The sequence below is a fragment of the Rhipicephalus sanguineus genome, chromosome 11 (genome assembly GCF_013339695.2).
Source record: "Rhipicephalus sanguineus isolate Rsan-2018 chromosome 11, BIME_Rsan_1.4, whole genome shotgun sequence".
Taxonomy (NCBI): Eukaryota; Metazoa; Arthropoda; class Arachnida; order Ixodida; family Ixodidae; genus Rhipicephalus; species Rhipicephalus sanguineus.
In genome coordinates, this window is record NC_051186.1 from 32498614 (window position 1) to 32513661 (window position 15048).

A 15048-nucleotide genomic window follows, 5' to 3' on the forward strand; every position below is an offset into this window, starting at 1 on the left:
TCGCATGGCAGCCTCTTGTGACACTAAAAATAAACAGGAGAAATTCTACCATCGATGCGTATGGTATCATCTGTCATAGTCGGATACAGAAGCTCAGATATGTGAAAACAAAGGGGGAATACAGGTTGATTTCACTGTACATTCAAGATAAATCTCGCGACTTATCGATATCGATTGGAAGAGATGACTATTAGTACAATCAACAAATACATGTTGTGAAAACATGTATGTGTTCCTAGTGGGCACTCAGATGGCAACATTTGGCCGTGTAAGTGCTCTTTGGGTTTCTTTTTTTATTGCTGTTCAAGAAGTTGGCCTTGAACATTGAGCCCATACTTCGATGTTACTAAGTTGACAGTACAGAAGGTCGGTTTATAGCAACTTGCTTTGTTGCCACGGGGAACATTAACGAAGTGGTGGTGGGATGTTAACTGATGCCATCTTGCAGCAAGCTCCAAATCGTGCAGCTGTACGGCTTGCACCTAAGTAGAATTTCTCCTGCAAAACGTGTCTTGCTGCATGACATTTGTGTGGGCTGCCAAGTGTGGTGCTTAAAGTGTAAAGCATGGCGCAACAACAGCATGGCCTGAATATTTTGCATGATTCACTGCCCCATCAACCTGGCTCCCCCCCTCCCCCCCTCTTTACAGCTTGTGCCCCTGGATTTGAAAAGCTGCAAGAAACATTAACTAAGATTCATTATATTACAATATTGATCTGTTCTGGCATGAAAAAAAAAAAGAGGGGGGGAAGACACTAGTTCTGACCTGCTCGTACTAAGTCAGGTTAAGTGTTATGGAGCAGTTCACCAAAAAGTACGCACCGAAAAAAAATGCGATATTAGTTACTACAGTAGAACCCCGCTGTTACGTTCCTCACTGCTGCGTTTTCCTGGCTGTTACGTCGTTTTCCGCCGGTCCCGGTATAGCTCCCATAGGATACAATGTATTGGGAACCTCGCTGTTACGTCGTAACTGTCGTGCCGTTCCCGTATGATACGTCGCGAAGTGCGCTCGGAGCCAACCGAGTGACTACCACAGAGAGCGGCCATAGTGCATTTTCACGCAGCTTGGCCTCGTTTGACCGTAATATTAGCCGCATGAGAGGCGCAAGCAACAGAATCTTTCAATTGATGCAAACAAAAGCATGGCCTTCGAGATTCAAATTGCAAAGATGGCGTCTATGACGTAACTGCTCGCAAAAGCAAGGCCTTCGAGATTGGCATTTACTATTGACAAAAGCATAGCCTTTGAGATTTGTATTGCACAAACATGGCGTGTATGACGTAATTGCTTGCGAAAGCAAGGCTTTCGAGATTGGCATTCACTTCTGCCATCGCGTTGGCGTAGACTCATCATCATCGTTATTTGTCGGAGAGCGGGAGGAGTTCGAGCTGGTTGGAGCTCGCACGGTCCAGAGCCGTATATTCCTTCGGAGAGTTCGGCGGAGGGGCGGAGCCAACCAACCATCCAAATTTAGCGGCGGCGCTGTCCGCCAGCCATTTTGTGCCGCGGCACTGTAAGCTCGCGTTGGCGTGCGCCCGCAACGCTCCGTCTCTGGCGAATCCTTTCTTCAGCGAGTTAAGGGGCTGATATACTGCAGCGTAACGTCGACGCGCGCGCACGCTCGGCACAGTGACGCTACGCTAACAAACGTGCAGCACTATATAGGCCAACGCGCGATGCGACTGACGCGCCCAGCGTCCGTCAACGCGCCCCGGCTGCAGCCGGCGCGAGATGCGACATGCTGCATTCCACGCCGGCGACGTTATCCAGACTGAAGTGCGTCTGTGTCTCTACGTGAAGAAGGGACGCCAAGTGCGCTCAATTGCGCATGCGTCAAGGCGACGTAGTGCGTCGCGCAAGTGGGAGTATAGAGTGCTCTGTTTTCGCGTCAACGTAACGTGACAAACCTAGCGTCGCCAACTCCCGCCGCCGCGGGCTACTGCGCTGCAAGCCCCCATTGCGACGTCCGTGTAGGTCCACGATGTTCCACGCAGCCGACACGTGCACGAACAGCAGCAAAGACACACCAGGTCGGTCACAGAGGAAGCATAAATGCCGACAGCGACGTCACGGGTACAACATCACGAGAAACCTCGGCACGAAATGGCGTCGGCGGCGCGGAAGCACGCTGTTGCCAGACTGGCGGCGAGATCAAAAGAGCGCCGAACTCTCCCAAAGGGAATATACGGCTCTGGCACGGTCGTGCGTGCAGTTCGCGGTCGGACTCGCCGCGCCGGTCGTGATTGCGTGTGCTTAGTTCTTTCATGCCTACAGCTGTTGGTGTTAAAAAAATCACATACATTGATTACATTTCTGTGGATGAGGCCGTCCTTAGCTCCGCGTTTCTATCCATCGACTAGATCGCGGCTGAGCGCGCCAATTTTCGTGCTGCTCGTAAGAATTGAAATAAAATTCTGTACCACTAAATATTTTGCCATTTTTCTTGTTTTTCGTCTCTTACGTTTCCCGTCTCTTACGTTTATTTCCTACGGTCCCTTCAAAAACGTATCAGCGGGGTTCTACTGTAGTAGCCTGATTTAGTTGGTAGTTGGTCGTGCTCTGTTTCATAAGAGACATGACTAGAAAGAAGTGATTAGTGATCTTTGTGTTGTAAACAAGGTGAAATGTCAACCAGCATAGCCATCGCAGTTCAGTGTTTAAGAATAGCTTCCAGGAAAATAAATGGCTGAACATGTACTGCAAGTTGTGAAAACTTCATAATAGGCTTTTAGTTTGCCAAGTATATTGAATTCCAAGATAGGTAACTATATACAGAAAGGAGGATAATTTTCAGCATCTTAGTCACCTGTGTAGTTCCAAGATTTTCATGTGAGTGGCAGCTGTCCTCGCGCATAGTTGCTTTGCAGTGCTCGTAAAGTAAATTGTGTGGCTGATGTGTCAGTGTGCACTGTTTTGTAACTTGGTAAAGGCATAACTTTACACTTCTTAGTATTTATTGCTGAATGAAGCTTCTTTAGAGGAGGTTATCGCCATGAACATTGTCAACTTTGTATGACATCATGGGCTTGATTTAATGCCGCAGGAACCACCATTATGTAAACCTTGGCAGGAGGGCTAATTGTACACATTTGATATTCATGGATGATTGAAACAGCTATTGGGCCCACATGGTGCTTTCATACGTAAAACTTCAGTTAGCTGTCTCAGTTTGCGTTATGGTTTAAAACACTTGACCTTAAATTTTGCATATTTTAAAGGGCATTGTGTATTGACAATCTGCATGAGTAGCATCAGAAAAGAAGTGGGTCACTGACCACAGTTTTAGGATACGGTCAGTGCCTTGCTTATTTTCTGATGATTTTGCCCGACTAGGTGGTATTCATTCGAACCCTCAACTGTAATTTAGAACTGAGGCTAAAATGGTGCAACTAAAACAATACCAAGAAACAAATACCACAGAACAAGCACTAGCACAGTGCTTCTGGTGATAATTGATTCTTAGCATCCGTGTTTTTGTCACGCTGTACCAACTTCAGTTCTAAATCTGAACCAAGTAGCCATCATTGAGTTGTTACTCAACTGTAGATAGCAGTCTTTATTGAGCACATCAACTGGGTTATATTCAGGCTATGCCTCATACATATAAGTGGTCAGTAACAGTGCATCCACGTGAGAGTCTGAATCGGTCTTTTCTGCAATGGCACATCATGTGACTATGTGCAGCAGGTTCATGTCATCCATATGTCGTTCATCACCCTCACTGATGGGAAATGCCTAGTTATTTTTCATGTCTAGATTATGACTGTTACATGTTTCAGAGTTAGCCTTTGTCAGTCTGATAAGTGCGCTGTTTTTATACAGTGTTCTTTTTGTATATGCTGCATCACTTTTACCTGTAGACAAAAAGAGAACAGTCGTAACCGGCTGATTGCAGCTAACTCTTCCGCCTCATGTTTTTTTTTGTTTATTTTACTTGTGGTGCCAGCTATAGAGGATAAAAATAACAAGCAAACTTGTAATCTATGGCCTCTGACATTACGACAGCATCCATTACCATAATTGTACCACATTCAAAGGTTTTTCATACGTAACGTCCTGCAATAGTGCATGAGCCAAGAAGCTATTGAACAGAGAATCACTGGAACAGTGGCATCAGTTGCATATTTTACTTTTTTGTAGCACACCTCACAATAGTTACTGTGGTACGTTTAATTAAAGCACATATAATTTACACACTTTACAGTGACTAAATGTTAATATTTAATAATATTCTTTACGCACTTTGCAATATCTACCTATCTACTATGCCTGTATTCTAACTGTTTTCCCGCCAACTTGGATCTGATGGGTAGAGCATCGGGCAGCTGTGCTGAGGGAACCGGATTCGAAACCAACCGTCGGAGTCACTTGGTATGCGCCACTGGGTATGTGTCGCTCTTCAATGGCAACAAAATAATTCTTTAAAACCTCCGTGGCGCTGGGCAGAACTTAAACCCTCATATATACAGTCGAATCTTGTTAAACGGAACCTCAAGTGTCCAGGAAAATGTGTTGTGATTAATTGGAGACGTGTGTTCTGAGGTGGAGCACTGTTCGACCTACACTCCCTTAACATTGTTACATATTTTAAGCGTAAAGAAACGTATGTATCAGCTAGATTGTGGTATGGATTTTGGTTGGCAGCCAGGATGGGCTAGGCCTTGCTAGATTTTTTTTTTTTAATCAAGGAGGTGCCGGTGATGTACCTAAAAAAAACCACAACTCTTGCTGTTTCAGTTGGCAGTGCGATAGTACATAGTTGTTAACCCTTTGAGGGTCGAATTTTTTCGCGAAATGCAGTCCAGAAATGTGTAATTTTTTTATTTCTGAAATAAATTCTTCCGACTATTCTATTTCAGAAAAAAATTTGTCTAAAATTTTATTGCGTGACCGTAAAGTGACAAAAAAAATCATTTTTGTTGTTACATACACAAGGTTTATTCGTAGTAACGTCAGGCAAAATCCTAAAAAAAAACTTATACAATTTTTTATAAATGAAAATTGTGCATTGTATTAAACAAAGCTCACAGATATACAAAAATAAGCGCATCAGAGTACTTTTCCGGTAAAAAATGTTCGCGCTCCCCAAAACAGGAAACGCAACCACAGCAGCGGCATTTGTGTAATTTAGCGCAGCACAGAAACAGATGTAATTGCGCCCATGGGAGCAATAAACGAGAGAGTCACAAGCGGTCACCCTTTGAGAGATTAGAAACCAGACAGCCATCAGCTTCGCAGGCGCGAGAAGCGATAACCACCCGAAGGACGAAACCGAAACCAGTTGCACCGCGTGCGTGCGTTCTGATGCGCAAGTAAAAGCCGCCACGCTGCTTCAGAAAGCAATGAAGAAAAAAGAAAACAACGGAGAGACATCGGTGCATGAAAATAATTTCACGTATTCCTGAAGCGTAGCAGCACATTCCAAGCACGAGAAATGATGGGAAAAGGTGCGCGTTTTAACCGTACAGGCTATGCCGTGCATGTACGACGAAAACCCTTTGATGCCTTTTAGGTGATGCCGTACATGTACGGCGAAAACTCTCAAAAGGTTAAGGAGGGGTCTTTTGCATTGTTTAGATTGCATCCTGGACAGAAGACAAGGGCTTCAAGAATACGTTTACAATTGTTTGCTTTTCGGCAAATATCCCTTAGAGCTCGCTTCTGTGGTTTCATTTACACAGAAGTTGTTGTAAAGGTTTTGGTTCGGTGTAACGAGTTTTGTTATAGTAATTTCAATAGACCCTTTTCATATTCTGCAAGTGCACTTCCCTGCGCTGCATATTCACAAATTAAGGCGGCACCTGTCATGGTGGAAGTGTAAACGAGGTCCTCATTACACATGCTAGGGCTCGTCTATTATGCATGCTTATATCAACACAGCTGAGTGTACGCTTTCCGCATCATAGCACAGGCAAACTGCGTTTCAGCACGCCGTTTGCACTCGGTGACTAGCCACCATTAGTTGGGTAAACTGAATAGCAGGAAAGCTAGCTTTAGAATTATGAAAAGGGTCTATTAAGCAATTTCCGTTTACTGAGATTCTACTGTATTCACGCAATCTTGTCTGAATAATGTATTCACACATGCACCATGTGTAGAGACGTGGCACAGCATGTCCAGAGTCAAGTGCAAGAGAAGAACCCTAGTGCGTACACACTTCATACATGACTAGTTTCAGCAGTTGCTAATTGCTTTAACATTCATGTTTGTCGGGAAGTTAGGCTCCACTGGAATATTTTTGAGCTTTTAACAATGGTGTCATGTCTACCATTAGCAATTTATTCCACCCTACTCATCATACCTGCTTAGTACTGGATACCCATATGTGGCCCTTTCACCACTACATACACATCACATCATCATGCAGTAGTTTGAGTTTAATGTGCACAGCAAGGTTAATTGAGGTGTTGCTCAGCAACAGATTGGTTGATCCCGCTACTGCTGTATGGCACAAATCAAGTGGACGCCTTTGAGCCCGCTTGAAGTAGCACTCCCAGGTCTTGAAACTAACAGAATCCCATATGCACATAATGGAGAGCTCACGCATATCAAATCAAGCAAAATTAAAATGTGTTTTATTGAGACGTAATTATAGAGAATGCGTACAAAATACTTGGACCAATAGCTTACGTGGCCAGTAGCTGGTTCAATGTAGAAAGTACCTAAAGGTTAGCAACGATGTACAAGTCTGTCTACAAAGGAAACAGTGTTATAATTCACAAAATCGGAAGCATGCTGTGACTTAACTGTCGTGAGAAGGTAACTAGCTCCTTTGCGAGCCTTGTTACCTTGTTTGCACTGTTACCTTCCTTCCTTTCCTTGTCATTGCCCCAGTGGCTGGTCACGTTTGAGTGTCATTGTGCCGCGCTTCTTTTTTGTGACCCTTTGCAGGACGATGAACGAGGAGCAAGTGAAGCCCCGGTCGTTGCGTTTCACCTGGAGCATGAAGACGACGTCATCGCGGGATCCCGCCGAGATCATGCAGGAGATCCGCAAGGTCCTCGACAAGAACAACTGCGACTACGAACAGCGCGAGAAGTTCCTGCTGCTGTGCGTGCACGGTGATCCCAACACGGACTCTCTGGTCCAGTGGGAGATCGAGGTGTGCAAGCTGCCGCGGCTTTCGCTCAACGGGGTGCGCTTCAAGCGCATCTCGGGCACCTCCATCGGCTTCAAGAACATCGCCTCCAAGGTGGCCAACGAGCTCAAACTTTAAAGGACTACCGCCGTATGGTAGAAGACGAAGAAGAAAGCTCCGCTGCTGCCGCCTCCGCCGCTATGGGCACGGGGCCATGCGGGCCACCGCGGCGGTGGCGCTCAACTTGCCTCTCCGCCCCGAAACCCCGATGGCGCTTGCAACCTGCGGCAAGACATCCCGCTGCAACGATGACATCTAGGTGTACTTTGTGTGTGGGGGCTTGACCTGGCTCTGTTCCTGCTTGACATTTTCTTTTTTTTTTTTTCCATTTGTGTTGCACTCGCAAGGAAGGGATTACGTGTAGCTTGTACCGTTTTTTTTTTTCCCTACGTACGTGTTCAAGCTGTTCATCGGTGAGGGGTGGGGCAGGGTTTTCATTGTGTCGTTAGCGTGGAGCAGCAGCGTGCCTTGAGGGCATGGCATCACCTCCAGCTTCGAAGCTTCAGTGGCTCTCGTCTTGCTTAGGCGGGCACAAATCGAAGCAGCATTGGAGCCCCTTTTGCCACGGAGCAGGGGACGCTGTCGGCTGCGCGTCTCCGATACAACGGCATACGTCACAAAGGGCAGGGCTACTGTCCCCTCCTTGTCGAGTGTCGCGCTAGCAGAGAGTACTGAACTGTGTTGAACTCCCCACCCTTCATGCCCCGCCTCCTCCCAAACTGACGACTCCCCTGCGTTAAAGGACTCGAGGCTGGGTGATGTGCGTGTAATTGTGTGCATGTCATGACTGAGGTTTGCATGTGTGTGTATATGCTTTTTTTTTTTAACTTAGGCCCACCCCATTTTTATTTCTTTCTCTGGGATGTGTGTGTACATAAGAAAGGAATGAGGTTGACGCAAGCATGACTGGTTGTTGTTTGTGATTTCGTAGTGGCAATTTCTGGCTCTTCTCCACGCACTCCAAACATTGCTGCTGGGAGCCTCACAGTTTGCACGCCACGCGAACTTGAGATGCAGGCCGTTTAAATACTAATGTTCAGGCCGCATTCGCAACAGGAATGCGGCAGCTGCTTGCCCAAGGTTCCCAGCACGCTCACCGCATCAGTGGTATTGACACCCTGAGGCTGGTGCAGCGGGTGTGACGCTGGCCATTACGCATTTCCGGTGTTCACATCTCTTTGGCCATCCAAGACATGTCTGGAACCATGGCAGCACTGCACAGCATGTTGAAAGGTTCATCGGAGATGCGTCTCTCGAGGGCCTGTCTCGCTCAACTTGAGGGCGCACTAGCCCGGAGAGCAACTTAAGATGGAAGGCCGTGAATTGCAGCATTCAGTAAACTAAGGTGAACAGATGATGTGCTGTCTTGTCGTCGTCAGGGCAGGGAGGGGAGCTACACTGCACGGGTGGGAATGCAAACTAGGGGAACTAAATGTCAGGTACAACTGTGCACTCGCACTTTAGCGGTTACTTATTTCACTGCGTGCGAAGGGCCCGTAATCGCGTCGCGACCGAAAACATTGGGCGCGCTCGCTTCATTGCCTCGTGCTAGCCTTTGTCTTCTTTTCAAGTACGCCAAGCAAGAAACGTGCATGCCGCGAGACTTCTGGCTTTTGCTTTTGGCCCAGCGAAAGCGCGTGCTTGGCTCCGTTTTGCATTTTTGTTGCCCATCTTACCGCACGGTTTGCGGAGATCCGCAGTGTCATTTCATAACGTCTTCATCGAGGTCATTGCATCTTGCCAGCATTGGCTCAGTGCGCAGTGCTGTTTTTCGAGACACGAAGTGGTAATTTGTGATAGGTGGGAACAAGTTACTGCTGCAAATGTGTAATTAGGAAACGAAGCTGCTGCGAAGCTCATTACAAGGGCACTGTGTGGCAGGCAGTATTGAGTTGTTCACTCCCAATCGAATGATTTGGGAAAAATTTTGCCTAGGTGACACGAAGCATCGTGGGACGCGGGGAAGGGGTTATACGTTTCGTTTCTAGGATGAACTTTACCGTAGGCACCGAGGGAACGCCGCCCATAGCTTCTACCTCGGCCGGCTTGTTTTCCGGCCAGAGGAAGCTGTCACTTTTGTTAGACGTTTACTTAGCTCAAGGAGTCCTATTCGTTTCTCCCACACTTCTTTTCGTTCGTCCTTGTGTATCAAATTGCGCCAGTTCAACGTGTCGATCGCTGTTAGCCGCCTTGTACATACGAGCAGCATTCTTTTTTTTTTTTCTCGGACGGCTCCTCCCTGTTGTAAATAAATAGCGGGCAACGAGGACTTCTCTTTCTGAGGGAAAGGGGGGAAACGAAACTGCATTTTTTTCGCTAGAGTGCAGTTACCACATTTGGTGGTGCGATGAGTCGACACAATTTATTTTCTCCCCCCTCTCCCCACACCGCCACACACACACACACACACACACCATTGTTTTAACGAGACATGGCGCTTCGTTTTTTTTTTTTTTTCTTATTCGGCTGCTGCACGAACTGGACTTGTTGTTTGGCTCTTTCTTGCGAGAGATACTTTGAGGCTCTGGTGGCAAACAAGATGAATGCGGGGTGTACATAGCTGCTGCCCTGTATGTGTTTCTTGGTGCGGCTGCCTTGACGAAGAGTTGACCAGTGCTAGCAGCTTTCCCTGCCTTTTTTTTTTCTTAATTTTTCAAGGAAATTGGTTATAACTAGTTCAGTGTAAATATCTGGAGCTTTCATAATTACACGAGTAAGTGCTAGGGAAGTTTCTAGTGTATAATTTATCTAAAAACAAATAAAGGGTCCTTCAAGTACCTGTCCTTTGTGTCTCTTGGCCTTCATATGTGTTCACTGACAAATCGTTTGCATGCATAGGTGTGTGTCTGCACTTTCCAAAGCAGTGAGTGGTTCCCTTCTACGAATATTGGGTTTCTTGACTGTAAATGTACAAAAAGGAATCGTTTCCGTATTTCACTATTATTTCTCTAAATAGTAAGAAAGCCATGCTCAAACCATGCATGCCGCACAGTTATAGGTAAGTAAAAGTGTCACTCGGGTGGCATATCTGCGAATGAGTATCGGGTTGAATCTTTCCTGAGGTTTGGTGAGTGCAGCGGTGATTAAAGCAGAGTAAAGGTTGGTGTTCATTATATACTGATGCAACATTCAGAGTGTTTTACATATTTAAACTCTCCCATGCCATGGACAGGCTAGGCTTGTCCGTGACTTTCTGGTAAAAGTGGCCAACAAAGCACTTGGCTCGTCGACAGTACTTTACCTTATTTCACGCTGCCTTGGATGGGTGGACTTCACATCAGTGTTTTGCCATGCACTGGCAGCACGCATCCTGTTAGGCGAAGAAAAAGCAAGCATGAGGGAGTTGGTGTGAAGGAATTAAGATGTGTAAGAAAAGTCCACAATAAAAACTTTGCCACTTTTTGGTGAAAATTCGGAATAACAACTGTTATCCCAAATTCCCACCACGTGGGGAATGTTAACGTGGTGGCACATGGATCTGCTTGCCTGGCTGCAATAATTGGAATAAGTTTGCCTCTGACAGGCACAGAAACTATAATTTTCCTTGGAGCTTTTCTGCCGCATGTCATACTTTTCAAAGCTGAATATCGACTTTTTACTTTTTTTTAGTAGTACATATCAAGTGCCGAAAAGAAGTTGCCCACAGGTTGGCGATTAAAATGCACTGCAGACGTTTAATCTAGAGAAGGTAAAGTTGATGTTCAGCATATATAGATCATTGATTTGCAAGCAGACTTTTGCAAAATGCATTGACTGATGCCGCTGATGCACAACCACAGGAACGCTCGCATTGTGGCACTTTCACATAAACTAAACTCACATTGGGGGTTCGAGTTGTGCGTATTGGATGTTTCATGGAGAGTAGCTCACTGACTGTAAATGCGAAACATTAAGGCAAAAGCCATATATGTCTCATTGGGTGGAAAATCTGGCGTGATCTCTAAACGGAACAAAAAGTACCACAAACCACAGAAAGTTTGGAAGCATTGCATTCTTGCAACACTAGAAGACGAAGGCCATGCTGCACTCTTGTGAGACAAGATGAGCTGCACTGAGCAGTATATGTTTTGCATTAAACTGAACACTTTGAACGCCTTATGCGAGCCGCTTTTCGTGTTGTGCATGTGTGTGCGACTTCCGATCATTGCGCCCATCGTGGTTGCGCATCCGCAGTTCGCTTTGGCATTGTACTCGTGCAGACGAAGCACGAGGAGCTACACTAGTTTCTTCCGCAGTGGACGACGCCGACTAGCGCCGCCGGCAACAAGTGCGCATTTGAGTGAGTGGATGGGGGTAGAGGGTTTGAAGGTGAGGAACAGGCGCTATTTCTGCAGTCCCAACAGGGGCTTTTTTGTTAGTAAGCTATGGCAGTCCCGGAGGATAAAAAAAAAATTTAGCGGCTAGTTGCGAATTAGTTCAAGCCTTCTTGGGCCTTCACCAACCACATCTGTAACACCTAGGGTACGATGAATATTTCTGACCAAGTTGACCCACCGAATTTACTCGCTCTTTGGCTAAACGAAATGGAAATGTCGGCTTGTATTGGCTTATGTTGGCGATCAACTGTCTTCATTTAATCTCGTTCAAAGCAGCAACACGAAACAGTGACAATGCGCGGTGACAGCGTGAGGGTGTTGTTCATGATCACAACTAGCTTTGCTCTTGCGTTATCAACGATATCATTTTTGTAAAGAAGCAATCATTTGAAAGATTTTTTTGCGGGAAGAGAGGGCACATGACCGAAGGCTTTGACGGTTTATGACAGGTAACTTGCGAACTAAACTTTGGCAAATCTTTTCATTTTTCCTCGACAGAAATATTAAGTAAAACAGGCCGCACCTGCTAAATACGTCTCCACTACACACGACCACTGACCTCGAAGCAACAGCCGCGCTTAGTGCTACCATTTCTCTATCATAGTACACCAAGTTTTTTTTTTACTTGGCCTCCGAAATTCGTAATTAAATTGGTTGATATTGCAGAGGCCATGCTTTGTGGTGCAATATTTTATAATTTGCTTACTTTTTTCGACTATAAAAAGCAAAGTGCTCAGAAAAGCGCAAGAATGTGGTTTTTCAACATATTCAGCAATAATAAGTGTATTTAAAAAATTCTGAATCAAAAACTTTGTTTTAACATTTGACCTAGAGAGGGCAGGGTACAAAATTCTACTTCAGTAAAAAGTAATTATTTTGGTGCTCTACGTGGTAACTGGCAGAGCCATAGAGTTTCCTTGTAGGAAACTCTATGGCTGTAAATGTTACTTTTATGTGGCGGAGTTGCTCATCTGTTTTCGAAACGCCGCTAGCAATCGTGCACTGCAGAGAAGCTGATGCGCAGGCCGCCGCCGCTGCAGCGAACCGGTTTGTATGTCTTGTATTGGCCTGGTGTGCGACCGATGGCGGCGCTGCGAACGGCGCCTGTATGACGTCAGAGCGGGGATTCGCGCGCTTTCGTCTGCTACGTAGGCCCAGCGCCGTGTTGAAACCATCGTTGTGGTAAATCTCAACAAAAAAAGCAGTTCAATTGGTTATCTTGCGTATGGTGGCTACTGACGCTGTTCGAACAACCGTGGGTCTGCTTTTAACGTTCATTTAGAACAACAACTCTTTGTTCTTTAGAACTGCGGCCGCTTGTCGCCGCGGCGAGTGCTGCGCAATGGTGAAGTACTGCTAGGGTGGCTAGAATTGGGAGGTGTGAAAACCGGTCGCTCTAAGTTGGCCCCATTCGCGATCCCGCAGCGGTGGCGCTGTAGTCGGGGGCGCTGCCAGCTTGCGCTGTGGTAATGCACTCGCGCATGGGCGTCGGCAGGATTTTGTCTTCATGGGTGCAAACCCGTGCTGCATCGCGTATGGTGGAGTGGGGGAACGCTGGTGTGGCTTCAGGGAGGCGGGGGAAATGCCCCCTGCCAACGACCATGCACTCGCGTCGGTCGTTGCTAGATTTCCGCCAGTGAAAGAGCTTTATCAACATAAACATTTTTACGAATTGCCAATACACTTATGTCTCACTCAAAGATCACGGCATTAGTGCGAAGCTTTCGGCAGCCAACAAACAACCAGGCATAATTCGAGCCTCCACAATGAAACCATTCTTCGATGAAGTGTTATTTAGAATGAAACAATTAATGTTTACATGTTTGATGAAGGCAAAAATATCTTCATCTTCATAAGATTTACACATTTACGGAGTAAAAGAGAAAGCTCCTTCCTGCAGGAACGTTATCTTTGACGACGTTTTCTAACATTATCACGCGATAACATTGTAGTTACTCGTACTACTAAGTATACCTCGAGAGTGCGCCTTGCCTTGTCCATTTGTTCCTTGCCATGTACTCAATGCTGAATTTGTATTACACTCGAGGTCGCGCCGTCACGGAGCCAGTATGCTCAAAGTTGAATAGAAATTGAGACAGCAATTATAGTTTCATGGCTTCAACAAAATTTAATTAGCATCATTTTCTGAGCAACACACTGGTGGATACTCTTGTAGGTGATGCACATGTATTCACTTTTTTTTATTTGTCCTCGCTTTATGCCTGGTTGAGCCCCTTCAAAGGAAAATGAACCCTCGATCGTGATGCAAAAGAATTTGACCACTGATGTTGTCAATTCTTCACATGTTCGACGTAGCCAATTTCTGCAACACGCTCCTTACAGAGCTGCAACAAGCTGGCTCCTATCTTTGAATACAAGCGCACTGTGCTGAACCCGAGTGTCAGCCTGCTTTACATATATATCTTTGTCAAGTTGTATAGTAACTTTGATTGATACAGCAGCCCTCAAATATCCCAGTTGATAGTTATCTGACTTTGCAGCTGTCATGCAGTGCTTTCTATTAGCACAATGTACGCACTTTTACAGTGTGTGCAGCCCGATAGCAGAATGCGCTTTGTAACTGCGTAGCCCGCGATTAAATACACAAGGTGAGCATCGCTGCGTTGCTGTTTATTGACGATGAAAGTATAATAAATAAAATAAAACAGAAGAAGAAGATAAAACGTTCAGATTAATTCGTTTATCACTTGCACGTGCTTGTCACAGACGCACGCAAAAACCTTTGCAGCACTTGAACGGAACGGGTTCAGTACGTTTACCTTGTGTCAAAATGTTTTTTCACAGATGGCCGAATTCTCGCTGTATCGCTCTGTCGGCCTTTGGGATTGCCCGCTTCCAAACTGCTAATCTGTCTGCATGCCGGCGCACGGGAAAGTGACACTTTTTCCGCACGTGTTCTGCACACCGAATTGCAGCGCCTGGCACAAAACACGGTGTTTGCGCGAATCCGTTAAGATGGTCGCTGAGTTTCTTCTTTTTTTTGTACACGTCATTCCTCTCAAGGAACACTAACACAGGGAACTCGTAAAAGCACGTGCACGTCAACGAAGCTGACAAGCTTCCGTCGCAAGCGGCTTACACTGCCGGCTCCCCCATCCGCCATGCGAGCAGGCAGCGCCTCCGACTGCCGCGCTATATCTCGACCTAGCGGAGGGATCGCGCAACGCGGCACCTTCGGGCAAGGGAAACACGGCTCGCTTTTCACACCTCCCCATTCTAGCCACCCTAGTACTGCTCTGTGCCTCAGTGTAGTTCGTCCACTCGTGAAAAAGGCGTTAGCTTTCACAACTACCCTAAGGACCTAAAGCTGAAGAAGAAGTGGATCGTCAAGCTCAGAATGGGAAAGCGCCCCACGCCTTCATCGACCGTGTGCAGCAAGCACTTCGCCGCGGACAGTGACTTCTGCTACCCACCGTACGCGCGACTCTTAGGTAAGCTTGAATACTTAAGGCGTTTATTGCACGCAGGCTATAAGCATAGGCGACTTACACCAGGTGTGGTGCCGTCCCACAACCTGCCGCGAAGGCCCCTAGACAAGGATACAACGACGCGGCCTCCGAATCGCCTC

General features: G+C 46.3%; 1 protein-coding gene and 1 long non-coding RNA gene across 22 annotated transcripts in view; one reads left to right on the plus strand and one right to left on the minus strand.

Moving 5' to 3' along the window:
* Positions 1-15048, plus strand: part of LOC119374220 (MAP/microtubule affinity-regulating kinase 3) — a 209561-nt gene that overhangs the window by 137360 nt on the left and 57153 nt on the right. For 11 of the 21 annotated variants that reach the window (XM_049420458.1, XM_049420460.1, XM_037644291.2 and 8 more), the window contains 2 exons: positions 4319-4390; positions 6897-9926. The exons of 4 other annotated variants lie outside the window; for them this stretch is intronic. In XM_049420458.1, coding sequence (XP_049276415.1) covers positions 4319-4390; positions 6897-7221 — 397 coding nt within the window. In that variant the 3' untranslated portion in view covers positions 7222-9926. Of the gene's footprint in view, positions 1-4318; positions 4391-6896; positions 9927-15048 lie in introns of those variants that run through there. 6 more of the 21 variants (XM_049420471.1, XM_049420466.1, XM_049420470.1 and 3 more) reach the window with 2 other exon arrangements.
* Positions 7451-15048, minus strand: part of LOC125760405 (uncharacterized) — a 62579-nt gene continuing 54981 nt past the window's right edge. Inside the window, exon 2 of the long non-coding RNA XR_007417980.1 lies at positions 7451-7529. This is a non-coding gene — a long non-coding RNA (uncharacterized LOC125760405). The remainder of the gene's footprint in view (positions 7530-15048) is intronic.